This window comes from Leucoraja erinacea, chromosome 7 (assembly GCF_028641065.1).
Source record: "Leucoraja erinacea ecotype New England chromosome 7, Leri_hhj_1, whole genome shotgun sequence".
Lineage (NCBI taxonomy): Eukaryota > Metazoa > Chordata > Chondrichthyes > Rajiformes > Rajidae > Leucoraja > Leucoraja erinaceus.
Genome location: NC_073383.1, coordinates 14,067,938 through 14,080,145, shown reverse-complemented (window position 1 = coordinate 14,080,145; position 12,208 = coordinate 14,067,938). Strand labels below are relative to the sequence as shown.

The 12,208-nt window shown below is 39.8% G+C and overlaps 1 protein-coding gene across 2 annotated transcripts in view; it reads left to right on the top strand.

Moving 5' to 3' along the window:
• pgap1 (post-GPI attachment to proteins inositol deacylase 1) overlaps positions 1–12,208 on the top strand; it is a 154,362-nt gene that overhangs the window by 121,243 nt on the left and 20,911 nt on the right. The window contains exon 28 of one of the 2 annotated variants that reach the window (XM_055637795.1): positions 7,222–7,377. The exons of the other annotated variant lie outside the window; for it this stretch is intronic. Within the exon in view, the coding sequence (XP_055493770.1) occupies positions 7,222–7,360 (139 nt within the window). The 3' untranslated portion in view covers positions 7,361–7,377. Of the gene's footprint in view, positions 1–7,221; positions 7,378–12,208 lie in introns of those variants that run through there. 2 annotated transcript variants of the gene reach the window in all.

Sequence of the window (12,208 nt, the reverse complement as noted above, 5' to 3'; positions counted from 1 at the left end):
CATCAATTTCCCTAGTAAACTCTTCAAAAAATTCAAGATTAGTCAAACATGACCTTCCAGGCACAAATCCATGTTGACTGTTCCTAATCAGACCCTGTTTATCCAGATGCTTATATATATTATCTCTAAGTATCTTTTCCATTAATTTGACCACTGAAGTCAAACTAACAGGTCTATAATTGCTAGGTTTACTCTTAGAACCCTTTTTAAACAATGGAACAACATGCGCAGTACGCCAATCCTCGGGGACTATTCCCGTTTCTAATGACATTTGAAATATTTCTGTCATAGCCCCGGCTATTTCTACACTAACTTCCCTCAATGTCCTAGGGAATATCCTGTCAGGACCTGGAGACTTATCCACTTTTATATTTTTCAAAAGTGTCAGTACTTCTTTTACTTTGAAACTCATAGTATCCATAGCTACTCTACTTGTTTCCCTTACCTCACATAATTCAATATCCTTCTCCTTGGTGAGCTAAGTATGAACACAAAACAACACTCTTCAATATCTCCCCCATCGTGAGGGGGGTGCAGATAGCTAAGACTGACAGGATCTGGCCCATGGACCAGCTTTTATCCCTCGTTATCCTTTTGCTATTAATATAGCTGTATAACCCCTTTGGATTTACTTTCACCTTACTTTCCAAAGCAACCTCATATCTTCTTTTAGATTTTCTAATTTATTTCTTAAGATTCTTTTTACATTCCTTATACTCCTCAAGCACCTCATTTACTTCATGCTGCCTATAATTATTGTAGATCTCCCTCTTTTTCCGAACAAGATGTCCAATTTCCCTTGAAAACCAGGGTCTTTCCAATTTTTACTGTTTCCTTTCAAACGAACAGGAACATAAAGATTCTGTACTCTTAAAATGTCCCCTTTAAATGTCCTCCATTTCTCTTCTACATCTTTCCCATAAAACAAAATGTCCCAGTTCACTCCTTTTAAATCATCTGCAAGCTCATCAAAACTTAGCCTTTCAGACCAATGGAGATTTACAACCCTAGGTCCAGTTCAAATGAAACTAATGGTATTGTGATCGTACCTGGATCCGAAGTAGACTTCCCTTTTAGATAACAGATGTTCTTTAAAATGACATTTTGCGAGTTGGGAGGTGGAAATATTGGGAGTTAAGATCGGATAACTCCATGCGGATGTGAGGACAACGTACCTTGGTGCAATGGGCACTCAAGGTTCAGTTTGGACATTGGGGATCTCAGGTCCGGGGACTCAGGTTTGAAAGATGGCTAAGTGATATGTGTCCTGCCTGCTTTGTTTGTGTGTGTGTGTACGTAGAAAGAGTTTTTTTTTTCGGGAAGCTTCCCCCCCCCCCCCCCCCCCCCCTCTTTTGTTTCCAACCTGAACAGCCGAGACGTCCTCGGCAGACCTGTTATTGATGCATTGACTACAACTATGCATCTGACCCAGTCTCTAATTGCATACTACAACGCTCTGTTCAAACACTTTGACCTCACGTCTAAGTAATGGCCAACACAACGACACTCTTAGATTAGGCAACTCGTGGAACGTGGGGGGGGGTGGGGGGGCTCCTACTAAGACTGACAGGATCTTGGCCCACTTGCAACAGCTCAAAGGCGATATATCTTTTATTCAAGAGACCCACCTTCACAACAGAGAGGTAACACGGCTTAAGAGAGGCTGGATTAGCCACTTATTTCATTCGAAATTTAATGATAGGGCTAGGGGTACTGCTATCCTGATTCGTAAAAATGTTATGTTCGAACTACAGAAAACCGTGGAGGACCCTGCTGGCCGCTTTGTCATGGTTTCTCGCAAACTGCAAGACACATTGGCCAGTATTTACGGTCCCAACTGGGATGACAGCTCATTTGTATCCAAATTTTTTACATCTCTCCCAAACATTGAAAATCACCACGTCATTGTGGGTGGAGATTTTAATCTGGTCCAAGACCCTATACTGGACAGATCTTCGAACAAAGCCTCTACTTTAACTAAATCAGGTAGGACTCTGCATGCTTTTACCAAACAACTTAGGCTCACAGACCCATGGAGATTTACATTCCCCACGACTAAATTATTTTCATTTTTTTCCCACATGCACCGTACCTATAGACTTCTTCCTCTTAGACTGCTCTCCAAAATCAAATCCAGCGAGTATCATAGTATCGTAATATCAGATCACACTGCGACCTCCCTCGATCTCCACTTTCGTAAACGAACTAACCCCTTTAAACAGTGGAGGTTCAACTCCTCATTACTAGCAGAAGCAATTCTTGCACTCCCAAATTACCTTATATTTTGAGCTGAATGACTCGCCAGACATAGAAAGAGGTATACTCTGGGAAGCTTCAAAAGCCTATATTAGGGGCCAACTTATCTCTTTTGTTTCCAACCTGAAAAGAGCTGAGACGTCCCAAACGGCAGACCTGTTACAAAAAATAAAGGACATTGACTACAACTATGCATCTGACCCAGACCCTAATCTTTATAAAGAACGCCTTAGGTAACAAACAGACTTTGACCTCACGTCTACTAATAAAGCCAAGCTCCGACTGCTTAAATCTAGGCAACAATTTTTTGAATCTGGGGATAAAGCTGGGAAGCTCCTGGCCCATCAGGCCATAACCGAGGCAACTTCACGGCTAATTCCAGCCATTAGATCCAGCTTAGGGGAGATTCATACTGATCCTCTTAGAATTAATGAAGCATTTGCTAAATTCTACGCTGAACTATACGCTTCCGATTGTCCTCCCACTGCAGATGACATGCTCAGTAGTGTGACGTTTCCCCGAATTGACGATGAAGCCACGAGAGACTTGGGTGGTCCCATAACTGTCACTGAGGTCCAAGCAGCCATCACATCGCTGCAAAGCGGAAAGTCGCCCGGCCCTGACGGCTTCACTGTAAAATATTACAAAGCTTTCTCTGCTCTCCTCGCACCAGTCCTGAGAGATGGTACAATGAAAAGGCGAGTTTTACATCGTCTCCCTACCGCCCTGTCCTATGTCTCTGGGCTCCCCCTTTCTCCCTAATTCTTAAAAGGCCCAAAGATGTCCCTTTCGCTTTGTAGTGGAGCTATAGACCAATTTCGGTTTACAAGGCCCTGAATCTGGACCTCAAAAAATCCTCTCTAAAGTCCAAGTACGCTCCCCGCATCTTCAACGAGTGGCATGCCCTCTATTATCAGTAGTATCAGATCAAACAGGGGCATTTTCATACCAGGCCAACAGCTCTCGTCCCACAATACCTCCCAGGCTCTCCTTTTTTTGTCATTTTCCATTCACCGAGTAGTGAGACCCCGAAGATAGTGGTCTCTCTCGACGCCGAAAAAAGCTTTTGACAGGGTCGAGTGCCAGGTACCTAGCTATGAGGCCCCAACTGGAAGAAAGGTTTGGCCTCGGTATAGTTTGTTAGGGTCGGGGTCAGTCTGTTAAACTCGTCCTCATTAAAAGCCTCAGTACAAACAAACGACACACTGTCGCCCCATTAACAGACCAGCAATGGGACTCTGCCTTGGATTTGATCCATTCTTCCTCCATATGTGCCTGTCATGGCCTAATCCAATGCAAAGTCCTTCACAAAGTCCACTACACAAATGCAAGATTATCTAGAATTTACTCCGCTGTTAGGGACACCTGCAACAGATGTAATCAATCCCCTGCCAACCATAGCCATATGTTTTGGTCTTGCCCTAAGCTTGCAGCCTTTTGGAGGAGTGCTTTCGATGTGATAAGCAGAGCCTATGGCCAGACTATTCCTCCAAACCCACTGTCAGCCATTTTTGGTATTCCTCCCAACACCAACCTCTCTGTTGCGTTGAAGCGGGTCCTGGCTTTTACAACCTTGTTAGCCCGGAGACTGATCTTGCTTAACTGGAGGCTCACCTGTCCCCCGACACACGCCCGCTGGATCAAGGAGGTGCTCTTCAATTTAAAGCTTGAAAAACTTAGGTTTTATCTCAAAGGCTCTACCAAGACATTCCAAGCCACATGGAACCCTTTCCTGGAACTTGTTAACTCTCTTAACTTGTCCCCGGATTCGGAAGAGGACTGAGTGCTTTCCATCACTGTCCTGCGTTACTGCAGCTGCTCGCCCCTTAGCCCCCCCTCCCCACACTTATTTATTTAATTACATACTTATTTACTATTATTAGTGACTTTTTTTTTTCTTTTCTTTTCTTCCCAGTACATTTTGTTTTGTTTATCTCTATGTATTTGTGTGGATGTGTACGTATGTGAGTGTTGTTTGTCCCCGTTTGGTTCCGACCTGATTCGGGTGGGTTGAAGGCGGGTAAGGGTAAGGGCTTTGAGGGCCGCTTACATACTGTTGCACAATTATGCCTTGACTGTCACTGTCTGTTATCATTGTATGTATGCAAATTGATGTGAAATTCAAATAAAAAGATTTAAATTAAAAGAAGGTATCAGAGGTCTTAGCAAGCATTAAGTTGGATAAATCCCCAGGATATCATGAGATGTGTCCAGGCCGCAGTGTGGGGCGAAAGGAGGAAATTGCTGGGGCTCTGTTATTTACTGCTTGCATCCACATTGCGTACGATATCTACCTTTATGTCTTGGCCATCTGTCACAGCATAAACATATATGGAACATTACTCATTCTTCCGATTAGACAACACACCCATTAATCCCACTCTGTATCCTGCCACTCAGTTAATTTGAAAACTATTAATGTCAACACGAATTAGGATCAAAAGTAGGCCTTTTGACCATTAAGGCTGCTCCGCCATTTCATAAGATCATGACTGATCTGATTTCATCCTCAGCAATGCATTCTTCTCTACCTGTGGTTGCCTTTTATCCCATCAACAGTTATTTATCTACCTCTGCCATTAAAAGTATCCAAAGACTGTTCTGACTGTTCCAGAGGCTCATACCCAAGAGAAAAATAATTGCCTCCTGTCTCACTTAAACGAACAACCCTTTTTTCTAAACAGTGAGCACTAGTTCTAAATTCTTCCATGAGAGAAAATATCCGCTTTGTACCCATCCTGTCAAGATCATTCATCATCTTCCATGCTTCGATCAAGTGTAAAATCCAGCAGATGTGACCATAGCCTGTCCCATCTTTCATAAGCCAACCTGCCCATTCCATGTAACAATCATTTAAACCTTCTGTCTACTATTGTTTTAAGTTCCCATCAATATAGGATAACATTATATTAGCTCACCTAATTACTTGTAGCATTTGTGAACTTGAATCACGCATTAAACCACCCTGATCTCTTTACATCTTAGAACGCTACAATCTCATCACTGAGGTAATAGATTGTTTTTTCATCTCTGATACCAAACTGAACAATATCACATTTTACCACCTCACTAATGACCATTTGCCAGATCATTGGCTGTTCACTTAACCTATCTATATCCCTCCAACGTCCTTTCATGCCTATATTTGTGTAATCTGCAAATTTAGTAATCATACATCTGGTGATTTTATCCAAGTCACTTGTGTAAATTGTAATAATTTGAGGTCCAACACCGATCCCTGTGGCACACTATTTTATATCTTGTTAGTAGAAAATACCCCTTTTTGCCAACTCTTGTTTCCTGTTAGCCAGTGAACTTTCTATCCACATCAATATGTTATCTTCGACACCATGACCCTGTCCACAATACATTTTGATGTGGCACCTTATTAAACGCCATCTAGAAATCTTCAAACAAGAACTGGTTCCCCGTTATTCAAAACCTATGTTATTTGTTGGAATAACTCCAGTGAATTGGTCAGACATGATTTCCCTTTCACAAAGCCATGTTGACTGCCCGATTATTCTGAATTTTTCAAAATTCCCTGCTATTCCTTTCTAATGTTTAGACAGCAGTTTAGACGGCCAGATAATGAACTGACTGGCCAGTAGTTTACTGCTGTCTACCTCTCTCCCATTTTGACCAAAGGATATATATTTGCCATTTTCAAACCTTGTGGAACCTTCCCCACCTTATGGAGCCTTCCTCAAATGTGGTGAATTTTGGAAAAAAAACAGCCTTCATTCACAGCTTTAGTTACAATGTCTTGTAAAATTATTACTTCAAATCCATGCCAATGAGCTCTGTAGGAATTCCTCTGAACATTACTTTACTCCCAGTCTCACCTGACATGACCCAGACCTTTACTTGTCCATGCTGACGCTCTGTGATCAACTGAAAATTTAAGGTGTTCAGTCCCTTTACCCTTATTTTGAAAACTCAGGTATTGATGGCTAAGGTATGTAAATACCTTAGATACCTTGGTTAAGGTATTTCACATTAATAGATATTGATCTAACACTTAAACTTTGAGCGGAAGCGTTTCTTTAAATACCTGAGTGACATACATATTTTCAAGGGAAATTTAAAATAAATAATGGTGGGGAATCTGGATTCTTCCTGACTGTTTCTCCTGGCAATCTGTGGAGGCTTATTGGTTGTGTTCAATCAAAAAGAGATGGATATCTTTCGTTACGTTAGGGGAATGAAGGGTAAATGGGTTTATGGATGAAAATCAGCCATGATGTTAATGGATGGCAGAATATGCTCAATGGGCTTGATGGCTTACACCTCCTGTTTCTATTATCTTGTGGTTGTGGAAATTAATTAACCCATAGATGTTCTAACTCTTTAATGCCTCTATTTTCGTCATTGCTGGCAATAGTTTTTATGTTAATCTGCTGAATCCGTTTTATTTTTTAGTTCTTGTCGGGATGCCCAGTCAGTTGTTGTTTTCGTGTAGAGTAATTACTAAATTTAACAATTCAAGTTTCGTCTGCCATTTTATTACTTTCTCTTACAATTTCATCTACATCTGTTTTCAAGGGATCCATCCTCTTCTCCTAATATTTGCACTGACACATTTAATAATGTGTTAATATTGATTTGCCTTGCAAAGTTATTTTCGTACTAGTGTCTTTTTGCTGCTTCTGTTTATACCTTAACCTCTTATTTCCAGATCATTCCAGCTGGAGCTATTCAGTTAGGAAATTGGGGTTCCTTGAATTTGAACTTGTGTAGAACATTGTTATAAATATTGCACATTGCATGCCTGTCAACACTTTGTTATCTCCCAGCCCATGCTTAGCACTACTAAATATTCTAATGCATATTTTCTGTCTTTATTGTGACCTGCCATTAAACGTTGAGTTTTTTTTTTTAACGTTAAGTCATTATAAATTGTAAACATGTCTTATAGTTTAATTCTCTGTGAAACTAATGATGGCTTTTATTTTGTCAAATTAGTAAGCTACTGAAATATACAGCAAGAATACAGCTCATCTTGGTCATTGCCATGGCAGCCTTTGGACTAGTACACTTGTACAGGATTCCTTACTTTATTACCTTTTCACTGGCTTTATATGCACTTTGTTGTCTGATATAAATGACTTTGCAACATAATGAATTACAGTTGAATCATTGTACATGCAACACTTCACAACGTGAATGTTTTGTATTTTTTTAAGTAATGGTGCTACATAATTGTGTTTCGTCCTTATTGGCATGCCTCTTCTCAATTGTTCCATCATGTGACGTTTAACAAAATACCCTTGTATTTGGACAATCTAGTTTGGTAATACTTTACTGCTGTTACTAAGAATGATAATGCAAAGTATTGTATCTTAAAGGGGCTGTCCCACTGCGGCGACCTAATCCGCGAGTTCAGAAGAGTTTGCCCTCGACTCGTACTCGCAGCATGGTCGACACGAGGTCCGAGGAGGTCTTTGTAACTCTCCTTCATGCTCGTGAGTGGTCCCTGCGTACTCGAGGCTTCAGCTAGGTCGCGGCGTATCAACATGCTGAAAAATGCCCACGAGTAAAAAAAGGTCGCCATGGAAAGAATCGATATTTTTTTACATAGGTTTAGTCGAGGTAGGTAGGCATGTTATTCATAGGTAATCGAGGGTAGTCGAAGGTAATCGAAGGTAGTCGTAGATAGTCTTCAACAGAGTCGAAGGGAGGTCGAAGGAGGTCGTCTTCACTCTCCACTATTCGGTGTCCAATTTTCCTGAAGCTTGTCGAAGCCAGTCTTCAACATAGACGAAGGAGGTCTTCAACATGACACATCACACTCCTAAACTCTTCTAAACTCACCAATTAGGTCGCCGCAGTGGGACAGCCCCATTAAGCTATCCAATGAGTTGACTGTTAGATTGCTCTCTATGCACATTACTAATTGCCCTGTGTGTGGTGATAGATGTCACTTGGGGCTTTTATATATTACACCTTAATGCATATTTGGTCATTCCCAAAGAAACTTGAACATGTTATGGTTGCCTGTTGAAGGAAAAATTGAGTATAAGAGAGCTTTTTAAAAATGTTTATGAAATTTTTTGGTTCTGTCTTCAATTTGCCTGAGTAAAGAGAAATTATGTAAGCAAAATGACGTGGACATTTGAAAAGGAAATGTCTGTAATAATATCGAAGGCAGGCATAATTAAATGACAGAATAGTTAATTGGAAAGGGACCAGTGGAGAAACAAAAGAATGATGCAGGGAAGTTTTAAATGAGAAGAGCAAGGTCATTGTCGACTGAAAATATGCGGGTATTGAATATGATCCGATATTGACAAAATCAACATGGTGTCAGAAAGATTATTTTAAGGATTTCGTGCTGCTCCTTAAGCCTTTGTTGAACTTCATTTGCACTGTGTAGGAGGCCAAAGCCAGAATGGATATGAGGCAAAATTCTAAAAGTTAAGAGTTATTGAACTCCAGATCTGAACTCAGTCCCTTCTAGGACTTGAAGACTATTGTTTCTTTAGTTTAGTTTATAGATACAGTGCGGAACTGGGCCCTTCGGCCACTGAGTCTGTGCCAACCAGTGATCCCTGCACACTTACACTATTCTACACACATTAGGGACAATTTACCATTATACCAAGCCAAGTAACCTACAAATCTGTACGTCTTTGGAGTGTGGGAGGAAATCGGAGCTCCCGGAGAAAAACGCAGGTCACGGGGATAATGTGCAAACTGCATACAGACAAGTACCCACAGTCAGGAACGAACCTGGTCTCGCGCTGTAAAGCAGCATCTCTACCGTTGCGCCACCAAGACTAATAGAAAATGTAATTATTACAATAAACGCACGACTAAATTGTTGTTTCGCTTAAAAAGGTTTAATGTTCTGGACAGTGGGAAGGGAATAAATAAATGATTGCATAAGAAAATACCTTGGGAATATGAAAGTATCATCTGGGCAATTAAAGAAAGAGCAAGGTGTTGCAAAGACCCATTATTAAATTAACATAGAAAATAGGTCTCCGGCTTAAATCAATGCTGTGTTCAATAATCTCGGATCACTACTGTTATACTACTGTTCAACCCATTACGGCTGCTGATAGTGATTCTGATAGTGTAATTTACAGCTTCTCAGCACAAGTATGCCTTAAAATGATGCAATTTATTTTTTCCCTCTTTTTCTGAGGCTTTTGAATCATTCTGTGAATTTTGATAGGACAACACTGGGCATGAGCCACTTTAGAGCCTTTGATGTGATTTTGAAGTAGATTGTACAGAAGTTAATTAATTCCCCACATAGTACCCAAAAGGAAATGTAGACCACATTGTCCTGGGAGCAATCATCCTTTGGCAACATGATATCACAAAATATATTTGTTTGGGATAACTGCAAGCAAAGTCCCATGGGTGCATTTAATTTTCCCCTCTAGATCCACGTCCCAAAGTTACATATTGATCTGATTCACCTTACTCTTCATATTCTTGGTCCATCTGATTCCTTGAGGATCTTCCAGTCCACCCAGTCTTACAACTCTCTGAGATCCCAGATGGAAGCCTTAATTGTCATCCTTCCCTTGGGTGAATCTTATCACTGTCCCTTTTTATTTAACCCTCCCACTTCTTCCACACATACTAGCCGCGGGACAGGCTGAGATCATTCTGACTCGCCAACAACAGCACTGCAAAGGAAGCCCAAACATTACCGGCACCCTCACCCCCTCTTACAAAATGCACACCCATTCACTTGCACTACTGAAGTTTGCAGCAGGGTACTAGCCTCCCCCCCCCCCCACACACACAATGATCCTTGGTGACCCACTACAATACTGGTGCACCCATTTGATGTCATCAAGTTTCTAGCCCACGTGCTCTTAATTTTTCCACATTTACTTTGCAGCATGATTCCAACTGGCTTTAATCACTCGTGCTTTCCCGGGTGTATTTCCCATTTTGGTATGTAACAGAAATATGCCAATAGGACACCAGTTATGAGAATATAGAATCTCATTCTACAACCTAAATCCCTCAAATCATTTTAGCTAGGCCTATCAATGGTGCATTATTATCCAACAACTGTTGGTCTGTAAGTACAGGGAATTCTGAAAAGTAGATTATCCTTACTGAAGGAGATTTACGAGATAGAATCAGGTGATTCCTAACTCTGAAATAGGAAACGATAAAACAGGGTATTACATTCACACTATAGGATGTAAAAACAAAGCTCCACTTCTAATTTATTGTAGTTATTAAATATACTTCATCCACTACAATAATAAATAGGCATTTCAGAGAATTGCTTTTATTTTTTTGTGCTCTGCTGTGCGGTTACATTATTTCAGGCAATGGTCATGGGAATATTACTTGGTGAGTTTAGATAGTTTTTGACAATAATTGACAATTCAAGAAAATGGGTAGATTTTCTTATATATCTAGTGCTACAGAAAACTTTACACAAAATACAGGTCATCTATTTTACCAGGACATTTTGAAGCTCCAATTCCAGTTCTTCGGAGGCAAGCACATCAGGTAGATGTTGAGGATAAATATTTTCAAATTTATCCTTCCAGACAATCAAATTGTCGGTAGAGTAAAGGCCAAAAATTTACAAAGGTATACAATGATACTGTTGAATTTCTTTATCAAAGTAAAGATCTTTAGTTTAGATATTATCAAGCTCAACAAAACGTAACATTTTTTGCCACGAATTGTTCATGTATTTGTTCAGTCTCATTTTCATCAGAAGTGGAGGATGAGGTGTAATGTTCTTCCAGGGTCCATCTTCTCAAGATACAAATAGGTGGGGCATGCAGACAACTATACTCCTCTTGTGAATTGGGTTAAATTATATATTCCTATTTCCAATTGACATTTAAAGTTAACATATAGAAAATAATGAAGGCAATGATTTTATTCTTTGTAAGCCTACTAAATGAGTGAAAGCAAAGTTCAGAGTTTTAATATTCCACAAGCAAATGGCACTGTGGATGTTGCAAATATTATGGATATGGTAGCACAATGGTTAAATTGCTGAACTATTCCTAGAAGCTCAATGAATTTGAATCCCAGCACAGCACTCGGTGAACTTAAATTCAAATAATAGAACAAATCTGAAAGGAAAAGCTACTGTCAGAAAATGTAATCATGAAATGACTCAATTGACATGCTAAACCTATTAAGTTCACAAACGCCATTTCAAGAAGGAAATCTAAGAGCCTAGCCTAAATGCCACTTTTAATTGCCCACTCAACTTGTGCAACAAGCCACACATTTCAGGGGGCAATAAGGAAAAAAATGCAACATTTGCCAACCCATGAATAAGAAAAAATGAAATTGTTGGTGTGTCAAATACAACAGATGTTTATAGGAATATTACAGACATCTAGAAACAACATCACAATTGCATCACTAATTCCTTGATTCATGGTAGGTGGTGAGGAGACATTTGCTGAAATGGCTTCTTAACAGGATCCAATTGTGTTTTATTTCCTGGGCTGATTGGGAACTCATGCTGAGAATCTCAGATTTGTAGACAAATCTAACGGTTCAAGTTTCACCTTAGTCTAAATTGGTGGCAAATGATCCTCTAAATCTTTTAAGTAATTTTAATTTTATTCTGCTGAAATTTGTTGGTGTTATTAAGTAAGTAAATTTTATTTATATAGCACGTTTAAGTCAACTCGTGTTGAAACCAAAGTGCTTTACATAAAATAAATAATAAAGTTTCCGTACATCCATAGAAAAAATTAAAAATAAGAAAAATGGCACAACACATTATAGAATTCAACATGAACGTCCCCCAACAGAATCAAAATTTTCCACTGGGGAAAGGCATCAAAAAGTTAAGTCCTCTTATCAAGGATATTTGTTAGTACCTATATAAGCTCATTTCTATTTCTAACTTTAGAAAATCACACCTCCATGGCGATGAAGGGTAAAGCCATTGCCATGTCTACCATTCTTGTATTAATGTTTAACTAAAGAGAACACT